The sequence below is a fragment of the Pseudophryne corroboree genome, chromosome 6 (genome assembly GCF_028390025.1).
Source record: "Pseudophryne corroboree isolate aPseCor3 chromosome 6, aPseCor3.hap2, whole genome shotgun sequence".
NCBI classification, from domain to species: Eukaryota; Metazoa; Chordata; class Amphibia; order Anura; family Myobatrachidae; genus Pseudophryne; species Pseudophryne corroboree.
In genome coordinates, this window is record NC_086449.1 from 663399001 (window position 1) to 663419500 (window position 20500).

At 43.5% G+C, this 20500-nt stretch overlaps 1 protein-coding gene across 1 annotated transcript in view; it reads left to right on the forward strand.

Moving 5' to 3' along the window:
- The window catches only part of LOC134933200 (A disintegrin and metalloproteinase with thrombospondin motifs 2-like), a 968191-nt gene that overhangs the window by 421714 nt on the left and 525977 nt on the right, over positions 1-20500 (forward strand). Inside the window, exon 4 of the mRNA XM_063928241.1 lies at positions 11647-11849. Within this exon, the coding sequence (XP_063784311.1) occupies positions 11647-11849 (203 nt within the window). The remainder of the gene's footprint in view (positions 1-11646; positions 11850-20500) is intronic.

Genomic DNA, 20500 nt, shown 5'->3' on the forward strand with positions numbered 1-20500 from the left:
AACTGTGGTAAAACAAAAATGAATACACACAAGAGGACATGCTGTAGTGATCTAGTGGCAAACAAAGTGAGATCTGTTTGCCAGGTGGAACGGTAGCAGCACAGAGCCAAGTCTTCTCTTGCCTAAAGAACTGTACCTTTCTCTAACGTCCTAGTAGATGCTGGGGACTCCGTAAGGACCATGGGGAATAGACGGGCTCCGCAGGAGACAGGGCACTTTAAGAAAGAATTTGGATACTGGTGTGCTCTGGCTCCTCCCTCTATGTCCCTCCTCCAGACCTCAGTTTGAATCTGTGCCCGGACGAGCTGGGTGCTACTTAGTGAGCTCTCCTGAGCTTGCTATAAGAAAGTATTTTGTTAGGTTTTTTTTATTTTCTGAGAGATCTGCTGGCAACAGACTCTCTGCAGCGTGGGACTGAGGGGAGAGAAGCAGCCCTACTCACTGAAGATAGGTCCTGCTTCTTAGGCTACTAGACACCATTAGCTCCAGAGGGATCGTACACAGGATCTCACCCTTTGTCGTCCGATCCCGGAGCCGCGCCGCCGTCCCTCTCGCAGAGCCGGAAGACAGAAGCCGGGTGAAAGAAGCAAGAAGACTTCAAAATCGGCGGCAGAAGACTCCAGTCTTCAGACTGAGGTAGCGCACAGCACTGCAGCTGTGCGCCATTGCTCCCACATTAAACCCACATACTCCGGTCACTGTAGGGTGCAGGGCGCAGGGAGGGGGGGGGGCGCCCTGGGCAGCAATTAGGACCTCTTGGCAAAAGTTGGGCATTTATACAGTTGGGCACTGTATATATGCATGAGCCCCCGCCATAATTTTACACAGAAACGCGGGACAGAAGCCCGCCGCTGAGGGGGCGGGGCTTCTTCCTCAGCACTCACCAGCGCCATTTTCTCTCCACAGCTCCGCTGAGAGGAAGCTCCCCAGGCTCTTCCCTGCAGAAACACAGTAGAAGAGGGTAAAAAGAGAGGGGGGGGCACATAAATTAGGCGCAAAAACTTATTATACAGCAGCTGCTGGGTTAACACTAAGTTACTGTGTGATTCCTGGGACATATAGCGCTGGGGTGTGTGCTGGCATACTCGCTCTCTGTCTCTCCAAAAGGCCTTGTGGGGGAACGGTCTTCAAAAAGAGCATCCCCTGTGTGTGTGTGTGTGTGTGTGTGGTGTGTCGGTACGCTTGTGTCGACATGTTTGACGAGGAAGGCTATGTGGAAGCAGAGCGGGAGCAAATGAATGTGGGGTCGCCACCGACGGCGCCGACACCTGATTGGATGGATATGTGGAAGGTTTTAAATGATAATGTTAATTCCTTGCATAAAAGGTTGGATAAAGCTGAAACCTTAGGACAGTCGGGGTCTCAGCCCATGCCTGATCCTATGTCGCAGAGACCGCCAGGGTCTCAGAAGCGCCCACTATCCCAAATTGTTGACACAGATATCGACACGGATTCTGACTCCAGTGTCGATGGCGATGATGCATAGTTACAGCCTAAATTGGCTAAGGCCATCCGTTATATGATTATAGCAATAAAGGATGTGTTGCACATCACAGAGGAAACCCCAGTCCCTGACAAGAGGGTTCATATGTATGGGGAAAAAAGGCAGGTGGTTACCTTTTCCCCTTCACATGAGCTAAATGAGTTATGTGAAAAGGCTTGGGAATCTCCAGATAAAAAACTGCAGATTTCCAAACGGATGCTTATGGCGTATCCTTTCCCGCCAACGGACAGGTTACGCTGGGAATCCTCCCCTAGGGTGGACAAGGCTCTCACACGCTTATCCAAAAGGGTAGCCCTGCCATCACAGGATACGGCCACCCTAAAAGATGCTGCGGATAGAAAGCAAGAGGGTACCCTGAAGTCCATTTATATACATTCAGGTACCTTACTAAGGCCGGCAATTGCGTCGGCCTGGGTGTGTAGTGCTGTAACAGCATGGACGGATACCTTATCTGAGGAACTTGATACCTTGGACAAGGATACTATATTAATGACCCTGGGGCATATAAAAGACGCTGTCCTATATATGAGAGATGCTCAAAGAGACAGCCTTCTGGGCTCTAAAATAAATGCAATGTCGATTTCTGCCAGAAGGGTCCTGTGGACTCGGCAATGGACAGGCGATGCCGACTCAAAAAGGCACATGGAGGTTTTACCTTACAAGGGTGAGGAGTTGTTTGGGGAAGGTCTCTCGGACCTGGTCTCCACAGCTACTGCTGGAAAGTCAAATTTTTTGCCAAATGTTCCCTCACAACCTAAAAAAGCACCGTATTACCAAATGCAGTCCTTTCGATCACAAAAAGGCAAGAAAGTCCGAGGTGCGTCCTTTCTTGCCAGAGGCAGGGGCAGAGGAAAGAAGCTGCACAACACAGCTAGTTCCCAGGAACAGAAGTCCTCCCCGGCCTCCACTAAATCCACCGCATGACGCTGGGGCTCCACAGGCGGAGCTAGGCCCGGTGGGGGCGCGTCTCCGAAATTTCAGCCACAAGTGGGTTCACTCCCAGGTGGATCCCTGGGCACTAGAGATTGTGTCTCAGAGATACAAGCTGGAATTCGAAGAGATGCCCCCTCACCGATACCTCAAATCGGCCCTGCCAGCTTCCCCCTTAGAGAGGGAAATAGTGTTAGCTGCAATTCACAAATTGTATCTTCAGCAGGTGGTGGTCAAGGTTCCCCTCCTTCAACAAGGAAAGGGTTATTATTCGACCATGTTTGTGGTACCGAAACCGGACGGTTCGGTCAGACCCATATTGAATTTAAAATCCCTGAACATTTACCTGAAAAGGTTCAAGTTCAAGATGGAATCGCTCAGAGTGGTCATCGCAAGCCTGGAAGGGGGGGATTTTATGGTGTCTCTGGACATAAAGGATGCATACCTTCATGTCCCCATTTATCCACCTCATCGGGCGTACCTCAAATTTGTGGTACAGGATTGTCATTACCAATTCCAGACGTTGCCGTTTGGTCTCTCCACGGCACCGAGAATATTTACCAAGGTAATGGCGGAAATGATGGTGCTCCTGCGAAAGCAAGGGGTCACAATTATCCCTTACTTGGACGATCTCCTCATAAAGGCGAGGTCCAGAGAGCAGTTGCTGATCAGCGTAGCACGCTCTCGGGAAGTGTTACAACAGCACGGCTGGATTCTAAATATTCCAAAGTCGCAGTTGATTCCTACGACTCGTCTGCCCTTCCTGGGCATGATTCTGGACACAGACAGAAGAGGGTCTATCACCCGATGGAGAAGGCTCAGGAGCTCATGACACTGGTCAGAGACCTATTAAAACCAAAACAGGTGTCGGTGCTTCACTGCACGCGAGTCCTGGGAAAGATGGTGGCATCATACGAGGCCATTCCCTTCGGCAGGTTCCATGCGAGGACCTTTCAATGGGATCTGTTGGACAAGTGGTCCGGATCACATCTACAGATGCATCGGCTGATCACCCTATCCCCAAGGGCCAGGGTGTCTCTCCTGTGGTGGCTGCAGAGTGCTCACCTTCTAGAGGGCCGCAGATTCGGCATTCAGGACTGGGTCCTGGTGACCACGGATGCAAGCCTCCGAGGGTGGGGGGCAGTCACACAGGGAAGAAATTTCCAAGGTCTGTGGTCAAGTCAGGAGACTTGCCTTCACATCAATATCCTGGAACTAAGGGCTATATACAACGCCCTAAGTCAAGCGGAAACCCTGCTTCGTGACCAATCGGTGCTGATTCAGTCAGACAACATCACCGCAGTGGCTCATGTGAACCGCCTAGGCGGCACAAGGAGCAGGGTGGCGATGGCGGAAGCCACCAGAATTCTTTGCTGGGCGGAGAATCACGTAAGAGCACTGTCAGCAGTGTTCATTCCGGGAGTGGACAACTGGGAAGCAGACTTCCTCAGCAGGCACGACCTCCACCCGGGAGAGTGGGGACTTCATCAAGAAGTCTTCACGCAGATTGCAAGGCGGTGAGAACTGCCACAGGTGGACATGATGGCATCCCGCCTCAACAAAAAGCTACAGAGATATTGCGCCAGGTCAAGAGACCCTCAGGCGATAGCTGTAGATGCACTAGTGACACCGTGGGTGTTCCAGTCGGTTTATGTATTTCCTCCTCTTCCTCTCATACCAAAGGTGCTGAGAATCATAAGAAAAAAAGGAGTGAGAACAATACTCATTGTTCCGGATTGGCCAAGAAGGACTTGGTATCCAGATCTGCAAGAAATGCTCACAGAGGACTCATGGCCTCTTCCTCTAAGACAGGACTTGTTGCAACAGGGGCCCTGTCTGTTCCAAGACTTACCGCGGCTGCGTTTGACGGCATGGCGGTTGAACGCCGGATCCTAGCAGAAAAAGGCATTCCGGATGAGGTTATTCCTACGCTGATAAAGGCTAGGAAGGACGTGATGGCTAAACATTATCACCGTATATGGCGAAAATATGTTGCTTGGTGTGAGGCCAGGAATGCCCCTACGGAGGAATTCCAGCTGGGCCGTTTCCTTCACTTCCTACAGTCGGGAGTGACTTTGGGCCTGAAATTGGGTTCCATTAAGGTATAAATTTCGGCCCTATCCATTTTCTTTCAAAAAGAACTGGCTTCTCTTCCTGAAGTCCAGACGTTTGTAAAGGGAGTGCTGCATATTCAGCCCCCTTTTGTGCCTCCAGTGGCACCTTGGGATCTTAACGTGGTGTTGAGTTTCCTGAAGTCACACTGGTTTGAGCCACTCAAAACCGTGGAGTTAAAATTTCTCACATGGAAGGTGGTCATGCTATTAGCCTTGGCTTTAGCTAGGCGTGTGTCAGAATTAGCGGCTTTGTCACATAAAAGCCCCTATCTGGTTTTCCATATGGACAGGGCAGAATTGCGGACCCGTCCACAATTTCTGCCAAAAGTAGTGTCAACCTTTCATATGAACCAACCTATTGTGGTGCCTGTGGCTACTCGTGACTTGGAGGATTCCGAGTTATTAGATGTGGTCAGGGCTTTGAAGATTTATGTAGCCAGAACGGCTAGAGTCAGGAAAACTGAGTCGCTGTTTATCCTGTATGCATCCAACAAGCTGGGTGCTCCTGCTTCAAAGCAAACTATTGCTCGCTGGATCTGTAACACGATTCAGCAGGCTCATTCTGCGGCTGGATTTCCGCTTCCAAAACCAGTAAAAGCCCACTCCACAAGGAAGGTGGGCTCTTCTTGGGCGGCTGCCCGAGGGGTCTCGGCATTACAGCTTTGCCGAGCAGCTACTTGGTCAGGTTCAAACACTTTTGCAAAGTTTTACAAGTTTGATACCCTGGCTGAGGAGGACCTTGTGTTTGCTCATTCGGTGCTGCAGAGTCATCCGCACTCTCCCGCCCGTTTGGGAGCTTTGGTATAATCCCCATGGTCCTTACGGAGTCCCCAGCATCCACTAGGACGTTAGAGAAAATAAGATTTTACTTACCGGTAAATCTATTTCTCGTAGTCCGTAGTGGATGCTGGGCGCCCGTCCCAAGTGCGGACTTCTTCTGCAATACTTGTATATAGTTATTGCTTAAATAAGGGTTATGTTTGGTTGCATCAGGGTTGATCTGATGCTCCGTTGTTGTTCATACTGTTAACTGGGTAAGTTTATCACAAGTTATACGCTGTGATTGATGTGACTGGTATGAGTCTTGCCCTGGATTCCAAAATCCTTTCCTTGTACTGTCAGCTCTTCCGGGCACAGTTTCTCTAACTGAGGTCTGGAGGAGGGACATAGAGGGAGGAGCCAGAGCACACCAGTATCCAAATTCTTTCTTAAAGTGCCCTGTCTCCTGTGGAGCCCGTCTATTCCCCATGGTCCTTACGGAGTCCCCAGCATCCACTACGGACTACGAGAAATAGATTTACCGGTAAGTAAAATCTTATTTTCTCCAGGTAATTGTTCTTCATTAATTTGCAATGTGGATTTATTACATATCTGATTGCATTTCTCACTTTTAAGCCTCACAACCATAGTGCTAAAGAGGCAGAAAGTTCCATTTACACTCAGACGTGGCAAGGCGGCAGCTGTTAGGGTGTTTCTAATTAATAACCATTTGTTTGCTTAAGTCCAACAGCTGCATTTTTTAATTAGTAACATTACAATAATATAAAATGTTTTCTCTTAAAACTATGCTCCACAAATGTGGCACACATTTGTTTGTTTTACATTCACCACATTTCATTAGTATTCCTGCCTGCATACATATAATATTTATAAGATGTGTATTTTGCTCAAATGTCAGATAATTACGGAGAAAAAGACCAAACTTTACTGCACTATATGTCCCAGCATCACAATTATAATATCAGTTTTAAGAAACTATTTTATATGCATTTAAAGAGCCGGGTTGTGTCTTAAATAGTCATATTCTGTGAACTGTCATTTTATATGGAATAATTATCAGCTAAGGTCCTCAGTCAAGAGCTAAACATAAATAAGTATCTGTGAAGTAGACTGAAAAGTTTATTGTTTATCCGGTAAGGGGAGAATCAGATCTCGAGCACACAGGCAGCAATATGGGGGTAATATGGTGCCCATTGTGTGTCTCACTGATTATGTGGAGCAGGCCTGGCAAACATGTGGTTGTCCTTTTCCTTCCTATGTCCCCATCTCTACATCTCCACATGTAAGGCATTATAAGCATAACATATCATAAGTAACTCTTACTTGAGTTTACTGCATAAGCATAATACAAACAAAACCCACAATGCAGAAATACATTGTTTATATCCAAATGTAAATCAAGCCCTTTGTGTTTAATTAAAAACACTATATAAGTAATGAATAAATATAGTTACAGCACAATCTACTGCTTTATTAAGTCCATATGTTGAATGTTCTTCCAATTCAATGAACCATCCAATTTTCTTTTGTCATAAAATATTAACAAATAAGCAACAACTTTAACTAATTCATTTCCACAAATCTCTCGTATCCCAATATTTATATATATTTTAACAAATATGGCTGTGGGAACAGTACATGTAGAATGACAACTGATAGGGCTCAATGCACTTAGGTGCCAGTTTGTGAATGTGAGTTTCTTTCATGAAACTCACAGACTTCGTATGAATGCACATACCCGAGAAATGTGACATCCAATTAGAAATGCCTGTTTGCAGTACTTGTGGCGAGGGTTTGCAAATTTTGTACGGAATGCGATCTGGGAGAAGTACATGAAACAGTGGAGAGACCTTTGTGGATCCCAAAAAAGTGACAACTTCGGTAGCAGAATCATATAGAATATCTTAGTGGGCATAAGGAAAGTACTAGATGCTCTTAAAAAGTGTCACATGCCTGATTTGGTAATTTATTTATTTTTAAAGTAAAAAAAAAAAAATGATAAAAAGCAAATTTTGTTTAATTACAAACAACTGACACAAAAAAAGTATGAGAAAAGATTATCTTGGAGTAATCTGAGACCGCATTTTTTTTTCCCCAAACAAAAGTAAAAAAAATTATAAAAAGCAATTACTTTTCATTGAACTAAATTTGTGGTGCATAAAAAATAAATAAAGTTGATTTTGGTGCAATTTGAGGCCATTTTGTTTTTCAACTCCAACGATGACATGTATTTATTGGCCTAATTAAGCTAATTGAAAGCTCCAATAAGGCATTAGGGGGGGTGTCCAAGGGGTTATGAGGCAAGTCACAACATTTTTACCTTAAAGTATTTTCCCTACTTTTCAAACCCTTAGGAAAGTGCACACACAAAAATGTGAATTTCCTCTGAAAAAGCAATGCAAGTTGAAATTGGATTGCAAGTGTAATTCGCTGATCGAGTTCACCATGAACACTTCTTGCACAAGCCAACTCGCAACTAATTTGACTGAGCCCTTAATGTCCTCCAGAGTATTAACACATGATCAATGATCACTTATTTTATCTGCCTGTACTTTAGTAATAAATCCAAAATAAAACACAAAACATGGGCACAATAATAAATACACAGCATGAGTAGAAGTACAACTTAAACAGTGGCTAGCTACATTTATACATTGACCACTAGCCAAATGGTTAAAGAGAGTATATTTACAAAATATTTTATATTTATCAAAAATAACCTTTCACATTCTGTTTTCAGTTTTTAATTTAGCAATTACTAAAACATTTTTACAGTTATATAAGTTGGGGATGGTCACTTTAGTACATGCTGTTTTCAAGAGGGTTGAGTGTATAAGATAAGACATAGCAGTACGGATGGTGTAATGGTTAGCATTACCGCCTCACAGCACTGAGGTCATGGGTTCAATTCGTACCATGGCCCTAACAGTGTGGAGTTTGTATATTCTCCCCGTACTTGCGTGGGTTTCCGCCAGATACTCTGGTTTCCTGCCTCAGTCAAAAAATGTACTGGTAGGTTAATTGGATTCCAACAAAAAAATTAACCCTAGCTTGAATGTGTGCAGGGCCGGCAACAGAAATCTCTGGGTCCCTCTTGACCCCACCTCCCCCTTTTAAAGCAGAGGACGGATTGAAAAAATTTATATATATTCAAGGTAAAGGTACTTACCATTGGGAGTTGGGATAGTGGTGGGGCTGTGGGCAACTTTGATGGGGAACTTTTGATTGAGACTGAGCGGGAGTTTGTCCTACTGGGCTTCCCTGCTCTTCAGCATGGGCAGCAGGGACAAAGTACAGGGAAGGGCTGGCGCAGTGCAGCATGCATAATGACGGAGAGGGGGGGGGGGGGGGCGCCTGGACTGGACTGGACTGGACTGGACCAAATGTTGGAAGGTGAGGGTGGGGAGGAATTTTGTGCGGCCTGTAATTATGTTTTTTTTTTTTAAACTTAACTCACAGGCAGCGTACACTGTAAAATGCGTTATTAGGCGCAGTGGCCACATTTTTTGTGCCCATCATCCTTTGGGTTCCTCCGAACCTCGGGGTCCCTTTGTCCCCCCCTGTCCCTGGGCCTGAATGTGTGTGCGTGCATGTGTTGTAGAGAATATAGATTGTAAGCTCCTTTGGAGCAGAAACTGATGTGAATGGGCAAATATTATCTGTAAAGTGCTGTGGAATATGAGTGCGCTATATAAATAACTTGTAGTAATAATAATAATAAGACAAATACAGTAACAATTATCATAGAAAAGAATACTACTTTATTAACAAAACTTCTAAGAAAATATTTCTGTAAAAGATTAAATGTAATATTGCATGTATGTTCACCTGAGAATAACCTTTTACATCTTAGCATCCCTCCTTTAATCCTTTTTGGATATTATACTGTACTTAATTGATTTAAAATGTTAGGCATTACAGTGTGATATGGTGATACAGATATTAGGGGGTAGATCTACTAAGGCTTCTAATGAAAACCAATAAGATTCTAGTTATCATTCCTCAATTGCATTCTAAAAATTGTAATCAGAATCTGATTGGTTGCTATAAGTAACACCACCACTTAGCAATTTTAGATGCATTAGTACAGTAAATCTACCCCTAGGTCAGTGTTTCTCAACCTCAGTCATCAAGGCATTCTAACAGTTCAGGTTTTTAGAATAGCTGTATTTTTATTGAACCATCTGTGCTCAAACATGGATAGCCTTAAAACTCTGGACTGTTCGTATGCCTTAAGGACTGAGGTTGGGAAACATTGCAGTAGGTGTTGTACTAAAAAAAAAAAAAAAATGGAAAAGCCTCTATTCTTCTTTTTTCAGTCTAAGAAGAAGATGTGGTTAGGATTATAGGTTAACTGAAATGCGAGCCCATCAAAACTATTACAGGTTGAGTTTCCCTTATCCAAAATGCTTGGGACCAGAAGTATTTTGGATTTTGGATTTTTCTGTATTTTGGAATAATTGCATACCATAATGAGATATCATTATGTCTAAGCGCAGAATGTATTTGTGTTTCATATACACCTTATACACACAACCTGAAGGTAATTTTAGCCAATATTTTTAATAACTTTGTGCATTAAACAAAGTATGTGCACATTCACACAATTAATTTATGTTTCATATACACCTTATACACACACAGCCTGAAGGTCATTTAATACAGTATTTTTAATAACTTTGTGTAGTAAACAAAGTTTGTGTACATTGAACCATCAGAAAACAAATGTTTCACTATCTCACTTTCAATCCAAAAATTCCAGATTTCGGAATATTTGGATATGGGATACTCAACCTGTAATAAGAAAACAATTGAATTATACATTTGAAATCTGCATTCTAACAACCCACTTTTCCATCGTAAAATCCATTTATTAACATGGTTGTTTCCGATTGTCCATATTATTTTATAATTCGTTTTTTTCAAATTCTACATGTAGATTAGCAGGAAAACATTTAACCACACTTGTTCTATGCAAGTAAAATGTTTGCTAAATTATGAAAGTTACTAAATAATCAAAATGGAAACATTACCGTAGTTTAGTTTTAGAGTAACTATATTTTCTAGCCGATCAGTCCATATGACTGTTTTGGTTAAACAAGGCACACAAAAGTATTTTATTATAGTAAAATATTAGTTTACCGAGTTATTGCATGGTCCAGTAATCTTTCATTTCCTAATTTACATTCATTAGCTACAAAATAGACCTAAACATTTGACAACATTTGATCAAGCTTTGTTTCTAGTATATTTATATTGGTATTATCATGCTTCTGTTGAAAATGTATGCTAGACCCAGAGGCGTTTCTAGAGATGAGGGGACCCAGGTGCAGGCCCCATGTGTGGGCCCCCTCCTCTCCTGTATCCATCACCGCCGCTGTTAGCACTCTCAGCACTGAGACTCTGGCACAGTGGCAGAGTCTACAGCACATGCATAGGACTCCGAAAAAATGGCCACCGCGCAATTTTTACAGAGTCCTGCGCATGTACTGTAGACTCTGGCACTGTGCCAGAGTCTCTAGTGCTCAGTGCACTAGCAGCGGTGGTGACACTATGGGAGAAGAGGGGGCCCACACACACACACCGATGGACGTCGGGAAGCTGAGTATAGAAGAAATGGGTGCGGTGTGGGCCCCCTCGGGACCCAAGGGCTCGTGTGCAGTGCACTCACTGCACCCATTATAGATACACCACTGGGTAGACCCTCTGCATACATTTTTACTCCGAGGGTTATGTAATAGATTCTGAGATTACAGATCTGGCCTCTAAATTTGAAATGGTATTCTGTTAAATGAATGATTCCATAATCTCGGAACCTATTACATAACCATCATTGTGTCACTATAAAAATACTTATTTAAAGTTAAATGGAAACGTAAAGCTAGTCATGATGTGTACATGCCCTACAAAACATATTAATGATCATTATAGAGTGATTCAGTGACTCCAGAATTGCTACAATTATTTTTCTATCTTAGAGAAATCAGTCACAGATAAATTTGGACAGTAACAAGCCCATAACTCCTGATTGGCAGAATAGTAAAGTCTGGTCCCCATGACTTGCTGAACTCTGTTCTAGAGCTCTCCACATCAGCACTTTTATAAATTAAATTTTCCTTAAATTTCACTGCATGTGGCAGTCACAACTGATTGTATGGCTAATGTCTCACATTTTGGTCTTTGGGCATGTTACTAGCTAATCTTATTGAGGTTTGAAGTACTTCTTTAAAGTACATTTAAATTGTATTCATTTTGCTTCACTTTTTGTTCTACATGAAAACATAAGTTCTGCTTTTATGTTTTTTTGTTTTGTTTCAGAGCATGGCCAACTTAACCCTAATATTCTGGAAAATATGGTCGACAGTATTGAAAATCGAATCAACAGTACCCAAAAAAGAAATCGTAGGCACACAAGTGACAATGATTACAACTTAGAAGTTCTGCTTGGAGTGGATGACTCGGTTGTACGATTTCATGGAAAAGAATATGTACAGAAATATCTTTTGACACTTTTAAACATTGTGAGTTGTTTATTTAACTTCTGATTTGTTAAACAAAAACATGATTATTAACAGAAGGGAGAAACTGTCATACAAATTATACAAATATTTTTGTTGGTAAATCACTCATTCCAGTGAGGAGCAGAATATTTGAATTTTTGGCAGAAAATATCATTCATCTTGACTAATTAATATACGCATATTCATTCTCAGTTATTGTGACAGATTGTAGAAAAATAATCTTTACTGCAAGTGGGTGTATATTGCTTCTTGACCCTGTCATTACTTAATAGAAGACGACAATTTATATTAGAAATTAAATTCTGTAGTCTTTGTACACTAATATTAAACCAGCTAGTTATATGAAGACAGGCTGATAAATATCTGTGGATGAATAGTTATAGGTTTTTATTGGGAAGTTACTAGTTTTTATAGAAATGTGTAATACAGTATCATGTGTGTTTCCTTATTGGATTAATGTAATAGTTAAGACACTGTTATTTCTGTTAGGGTGCCATTATAATATGATTCATATGCTAGTAGCCTTTGTTTCAAGATTTCAAAATACTGTAAGGGGGCTATTCAATTGTTTGAAAAGTCAGTTGGGTGTCTCCCCCCCCCCCCCCCTATCTAATAGACCGGAGAAAACAAACACCCAAACGACTTTTCAAACATTTGAATTCCCCCCTAAGTGTCAGTGTTGTATCCTGTTACTAGTCCAGTTTTCAACTGTTGAGTCATGATTTTCAAACCCTAAATGTAGAGCTACCCGTAGTGGCTAAATAAGATGTTAATTTATTTTTTCCTTAGGTGTTTTTTGTTTGCTGTCGTTTTCAAATGTTAGGCAATGAGTGTGGTGTGTCAGTATTTTGTGGGTTGTAGAATAGTGAGGTTGTCAGTATAGTGTGTGGCAACACTGTAGTATTGTTGGTAAATGTTTGTCAGTACTATGTGAAGTGACAGTACAGTGTCAGTATTGTGTCAGAAGCAGGGCTTAAAGTGGTCCTGGAGGTGGTGGAACTCATTTACCCCGCCACCCTTCCCCCCCCCCCCCCTCTCTAACATTAAGCGGGGCCAGTGCTAGTGTTTTCGGCAACCCCTGCAAACTATAAATTATTGCCCTACTTCCCATACTTTATAAAGGGACCTTGATCTCACAAAGGTGCATCATGGTCACATAATAGTACCCCCAATTCAAATGACACCACACAGCAGCACAATCTCGTTCACATTACACTGCATGTAGTGCCCCTGATTCATATTACACCATAGTAATGCCACTTGTATACAATGCCTACAGTAGTGCCCCTTATAAACAATTCCCACAGAAATACTGCCCCTTACACAGAATACCCACATTTGTAGTGCCCCTTACACATAATGTGCCGGAAAAGGAAGCCACTGGGACCTGAGGAGGGGATGAATACTGTCCAACAGACACAGCATGTGCGAGTACCAGGAGGGGTAGGCTGTAAATGGAGGAGTACCATGGAGCCACCAGGAACCAAAGAAGAAGGTGGCAGCAGCTCATCAGTAACACTAGCGCCGCCTGTATCATCTATTCATGTAGGTGATGGGGCAGGTATTTCTATTGGAATTACTGTGCAGGGCAATGGAGGTGGTGGAACTAGTTCCCCCTACCATTACAGGTGGTGGAACTCAGCTCCACCTCGTTCCCCCCCACTTTAACCCCTGGTCAGAAGCATGAGGTAACATTGTACAGGTGTAAACATGAGGTGGAGAAGTATGATGCAAATATGGGTTACAACATATGGCTGTCAATATAGTTTTTAGTAGCCATTTAATGTTGGTATCCGCAAAGGTGGTAATATAATTCAGTGCCTACATTGTGTGGTGGTGAGGCAGTGACTTATAATTGTCTTACAAGAATATAAACCATTGGATTCAAATGCTGTAGTATATATTAAAAGTCTAAAAAAAATGTTTTCATTATTCTTATCAGCCTTTATTTATATAGCGCCCACTTACAGAGTACATAAAGAAATAAGCAAAATAATAAAACAGTGAGTTCAAGACAATATAGGACAAGTACAGGGTATATGAACATACTTGCTTTAGCAGGTAACACTGAAATAAGTATTAGGGTGTCAGAAAACCAAGGGATTTGGTGCCGTTGAAGGGAGTATGGAATAACAGATGGTTCAATTAAGAAAAGGAAAGGCATATGAGGGAAGAGGGCCCTGCTCTTGAGAGTTTAAATTCTAAAGGGGAGGGGCAGACAGAGGTGACACAGATAGGGTAGACAAGGATAGTGAAACAGGGTTAGGATGGGAGTTGGCTGAGTTTGGAAAATAAGTTGGTCTTGAGAGCCCATTTGAAGTTTTGTAGAGAGGTAGAGAGTCTGAGGGGAAGAGATAGAGAATTCCAGAGAAAGGGAGCAGCACGTGAAAAATCTTGGAGGTAGGAGTGGGAGGAGGTAATCAGTAGGCAGGAGAGGCGTTGTGCATTAGCAGAGTGAAGAGGACAGGCAGGAGTGTAAAGGGAGATTAGGTCAGAGATGTAATTGGGAGAGGTGGAGGCTTTGTAAGTGAGTGGGAGAAACTTGAATTGGATTCTGAAGGGAAAGGAGAGCCAGTGAAGAGCTTGTAAGAGAGGAGTGGTGAACATACTACATTTGATGAGGAAGATAAGCCTGGCTGCAGCATCAAGGATAGATTTGAGTGGAGAGAGGCATTTGTCAGGGATGCCACATAGGAGGAAAGTACAGTAGTTCAGTCTGGAGATGACCAGTGAGAAGATAAAGGTCTTTAGTAGAATCCTGGATGAGAAATTGTCTGATCCTGAAAAAATTTATGAGATGAAAATGGCAGGTTTGTGAGAGGTGCTGTATGTGTTGTTTGAAGGCCAGGGAATAGTGAAGGATTACTCCAATACAGTTCACATGGGGACTAGAGGAGACAGTAGTGCCATCAATAGATAATGAAATTGTGGGAGGTGAGGTTGTGCGGAAGGTTGGGAAAATGACAATCTCAGTCTTGGACATGTTAAGTTTAAGAAAGCGCTAGGACATCCAAGAAGAGATAGCAGAGAGACATTTGGAGATATGAGTGAGGAGAGCGGGGGAGAGATCAGGGTAGGAAAGGTAGATTTAAGTATCAGCATAGAAATTATATTGTAATTCAAAAGAGCTAATGAGCTCGCCTAAAGAGGACATATAGAGAGAGAAAAGGAGAGAACCAAGAACAGAACCTTGAGGGACACATACTGTTAGTGGAAGTGGGTGGGGAGGTGGAGTCATGAGAGGAGACAGAGATGGAGTGGTCATAGAGGTAGGAGGACAGCCAGGAGAGGGCAGTATCACACAGACCAAGGAAGTGAAGGATTTGACAAAGGAGATGGTTGTCCACAGTATCAAAAGCAGCAGAGAGGTCAAGGAGAAAAAGCAGAGTAATGGCCCTTGAATTTAACAGCAATGAGGTCATTGCAGACTTTTGCAGGAGCAGTTTCAGTGGAGTGGAGAAGGACGGAAACCAGACTGGAAAGGGTCAAGCAGTGGGTGGGAGGAAAGAAAGGCAGTAAGGCGGTTGTAGAAAATACGCAAAAGGGAGGAGAGAGAAGTTTGTAGTTGGAGAGGGTTTTTAGGATCATAGGTAGTTTTTTTTTTAAGAATAGGGGAGACAAGTGCTTGCTTGGAGACAGAAGGGACAGTGTCAGATGAAAGGGAGAGATTGAGGAGGTGGGCAAGATGGGAACAGGCAGAAGGAGAATGTAGCGGAGGAGGCGGGAGGGGATAGGGTCATGGTGGGGCGGGGGGAGGGAGGAACGGATGAGGACGATGACTTCCTCACAAGATACATGGGAGAGAAAGATGTATCTGGTGAGAAAGAATTAATACTCACAGTACATGCATAGACAGGGGAAACCTGAAAGACAGATATGTTGTAAATGTAGAATTGTCCAAAATGTTGCCAGGGGATAAACACCAGAAAAATTGTCAGCCAATTTGCTTAAGAACCACAGTCATGGGCACTACTTCAGCTTTAGTTGCAGTTTTGCTATTTTAGCAAAACTGCAACTGACTGCAAACGCATGCTGGGGTCTGCCCAGCAGAGGGCAAGGCCACCCAGCATGTAAATACCTGGAAATGATACCTGAAACTGCCCTCACAAAAGTCTGCAATGACCTCCGTGCAGCCAAATCTAAGGAACACTACTGTCTGCTTATTCTTCTTGACCTCTCTGCCGCTTTTGACACTGTGGATCACCCTCTCCTTCTGCAAATCCTTCACTCTCTTGGTCTGCGTGATACTGCCCTCTCCTGGCTGTCCTCCTACCCCTCTGATCGTTCCTTCTCTGTCTCCTCTAATGACGCTACCTCACCCCCCACTTCCACTAACTGTTTGTGTCCCCAAGGTTATGTTCTTGGTCCCCTTTTTTTCTCTATACGTTCTCTTTAGGTGAACTCATTAGTTCTTTTAACTTCCAATATCACCTCTATGCTGATGACACTCAAATCTACCTTTCCTCCCCTGATCTCTCCCCAGCTCTCCTCACTCGTACCTCCAACTGTCTCTCTGCTACCTCTTTCTGGATGTCCCAGCTCTTTCTTAAACCCAACATGTCCAAGACTGAGCTGATCATCTTCCCACCCTCCCACACAACCTCACCTCCCACAATCTCATTATCCATTGATGGCACAACTATCTCCTTTAACCCCCAAGTATGCTGTCTTGACTCCTCCCTCTCCTTCAAAACACACATTCAGCACTTCTCATAAACCTGTCATTTTCATCTCAAAAACATTTCCAGGATCAGACCCTTTCTCCCCCAGGATGCCACCAAGATCATTAGCCACTCATTGCTTATTTCCAGACTGGATTACTGTAATCTCCTCCTAACTGGCCTTCCTGACAATTACCTCTCTCCACTCCAATCTATCTTCGATGCTACAGCCCAACTCCTCTTCCTCACCAAACGCACTGCATCCACCTCCCCTCTCCTACAAGCCCTTCACTGGTTTCCCTTCCCTTTCAGAATCCAATTCAAACTTCAAGAAGATTCAAGCAATGCTCAGAGCAAGGAAACCTTCCTCAACTCCCATTTACCACCGAATATGGCAAACCTATATTCATTGGTGCAGTGAACGGAAAATAGACCCTAAGTCTTTCAGAGTTTCCAGTGTCTTAAAATTCCTTCAGGCAGGAATGGATAAAGGTTTGAAGGTGGCTTCCTTGAGAGTTTAAATGTCGGCATCGACTGGTTCCAAAAGAAAATTGCCAGTTTACAGGATGTGCGTACTTTTTTCCAAGGAATGCTGTGCATTCAACCTCCTTTTGTTCCTCCTACAGTGCCTTGGGACTTAAATTTAGTCCTAAAGGCCCTTCAAGTTGCCCGGTTTGAACCACTTAATAAAGTGGATCTTAAATGGTTGACAGCTAAAGTTCTCTTTCTTCTGGCCATGGCGTCAGCTAGAAGAGTATCAGATTTAGGGGCATTGTCATGTCGTTTCCCATTTCTGATTTTTTATCCAGATAAAGCAGTTTCTATGAATATTGATATACACCAGGTTAGCGCAGTGAAATGAACCAGGCAGCCTTATTTGACCACAAAGTAAAGGATAAACACTAATCCCTTCGAATGAACAATACAAAAATATAATGGAAAAACACTGGCGCCTGGTCCATAGGATGCGTGTGTGTTAATACTGAGTGAAAAGGTATTCTCCCCTTATAGCCATTTGAATAACCATGATTAAAATAATCTCGAAAATATGGTTTAGGCAAGTAAGAAAACACACTTTAATACACTCAAATTCATCTAAAATACACAAATGATACACTAAAAAAAATAGGATTTTAATACCTACCGGTAAATCCTTTTCTCTTAGTCCGTAGAGGATGCTGGGGACACTTCAAGAACCATGGGGTATAGACGGGATCCGCAGGAGACATGGGCACTTTAAGACTTTAAAAAGGGGGGTGAACTGGCTCCTCCCTCTATGCCCCTCCTCCAGACTCCAGTTATAGGAACTGTGCACAGGGAGACGGACATTTCGAGGAAAAATGATTTATTTTGATTTAAACTAAGGTGAGACACATAGCAGCTCACACCTCAAGCATGCCGTACAACATGGCATTTAACCCAACGCATGCAACGGCATGAATAACGACAGCAACAGGCTGACTAGTATAAACACAACACAACACGTGTGTAACCATAACCAATAACTGCAGATACAGTACGCACTGGGACGGGCGCCCAGCATCCTCTACGGACTAAGAGAAAAGGATTTACCGGTAGGTATTAAAATCCTATTTTCTCCTACGTCCTAGAGGATGCTGGGGACACTACAAGAACCATGGGGTTTATACCAAAGCTCAAGAACGGGAGGGAGAGTGCGGATGACTCTGCAGCACCGATTGACCAAACAAGAGGTCCTCCTTAGCCAGGGTATCAAACTTGTAAAGCTTTGCAAAAGTGTTTGAACCCAACCAAGTAGCTGCTTGGCAAAGCTGTAATGCCGAGACCCCCCTGGCAGCCGCCCAGGATGAGCCCACCTTTCTTTTAGAATGGGCCTTCACCGATTTCAGTAACGGCAATCCAGCCATAGAATGAGCTTGCTGAATCGTATTACAGATCCAGCGTGCAATAGTCTGCTTGGAAGCAGGAGCCCCAATCTTGTTGGGATCATACAGGACAAACAGAGCCTCTGTTTTCCTAATCTGAGCCGTTCTGGCTACATACATTTTCAAAGCTCTGACCACATCTAGAGACTTCGATTCCGCTAAGGCGTCAGTAGCCATCGGCACCACAATAGGTTGGTTCATGTGAAACGATGACACCACTTTCGGCAGAAATTGCTGACGAGTTCTCAACACTGCTCTGTCTTCATGGAAGATCAAATAGGGGCTCTTGTGAGACAAAACCGCTAATTCAGACACCCACCTTGCAGAGGCCAAGGCCAACAGCATGATCACTTTCCAAGTGACGAATTTCAACTCTACTTTACGTAAAGGTTCAAACCAATGAGATTGCAGGAACTGCAACACCACGTTAAGATCCCATGGTGCCACCGGGGGCACAAAGAGAGGTTGGATGTGCAGCACGCCTTTCACAAAAGTCTGAACTTCCAGAAGGGAGGCCAATTCTTTTTGAAAGAAAATTGACAAGGCCAAAATTTGTACTTTAATTGAGCCTAATTTTAAGCCCGCATCCAAACCTGCTTGCAGAAAATGGAGAAAACGGCCCAGCTGAAATTCTTCCGTAGGAGCCTTCTTGGATTCACACCAAGACATATATTTTCTCCAAATACGGTGATACAGGTTGAGTATCCCATATCCAAATATTCCGAAATACGGAATATTCCGAAATACGGAATTTTTTGAGTGAGCGTGAGATAGTGAAACCTTTCTTTTTTGATGGCTCAGTGTACACAAACTTTGTTTAATACAGAAAGTTATTAAAAATATTGTATTAAATGACCTTCAGGCTGTGTGTATATGGTGTATATGAAACATAAATGAATTAGGTGAATGTACACACACTTTGTTTAATGCACAAAGTTATAAAAAATATTGGCTAAAATTACCTTCCGGCTGTGTGTATAAGGTGTATATGAAACATAAATGCATTCTGTGCTTAGATTTAGGTCCCATCACCATGATATCTCATTATGGTATGCAATTATTCCAAAATACGGAAAAATCCCATATCCAAAATACCTCTGGTCCCAAGCATTTTGGATAAGGGATACTCAACCTGTAATGTTTTGCAGTTACTTCTTTTCTAGCCTGAAGAAGTGTGGGAATGACTTCAGTGGGAATACCCTTTCGGGCTAGGATCCGGCGTTCAACCTCCAAGCCGTCAAACAAAGCCGCGGTAAGTATTGATACACGCACGGCCCCTGCTGTAACAGATCCTCTCATAGAGGAAGAGGCCAGGGATCTCCTACGAGCAATTCCTGAAGATCTGGATACAAGGCCCTCCTTGGCCAGTCTGGAACAATGAGGATTGCATGAACCCTTGTTCTTCTTATGATCTTTCTCACTTTTGGAATGAGTGGAATCGGAGGGAACACATATACCGACTGAAACACCCACGGCGTCACTAGGGCGTCCACCGCTATTGCTTGAGGGTCCCTTGACTTGGGACAATATCTTGGAAGTTTCTTGTTGAGGCAAGACGCCATCATGTCTATTTGAGGAATTCCCCAACGACTTGTCACTTCTGCAAAGACCTCTTGATGAAGACCCCACTCTCCTGGATGGAGATCGTGTCTGCTGAGGAAGTCTGCTTTCCAGTTGTCCACACCTGGAATGAAGACCGCTGACAGAGCGCTTACATGTCTTTCCGCATAGCAGAAAACTTTTGTGGCCTCTGCCATAGCCGCTCTGCTCTTCGTTCCGCCCTGGCGGTTTATGTACACCACTGCTGTTATGTTGTCCGACTGAATCAGGACGGGCAGAACGCAAAGAAGATGTTCCGCTTGTAGAAGGCCGTTGTAAATGGCCCTTAATTCCAGAATGTTTATGTGTAGACAAGCTTCCTGGCTTGACCGCTTTCCCTGGAAATTTTCCCCCTGTGTGACTGCACCCCAGCGTCGGAGACTTGCATCTGTGGTCACCAGGATCCAGTCCTGGATCCCGAACCTGTGTCCCTCTAGGAGGTGAGAGCTGTGCAGCCACCACAGGAGTGAGATTCTGGTCTTGGAAG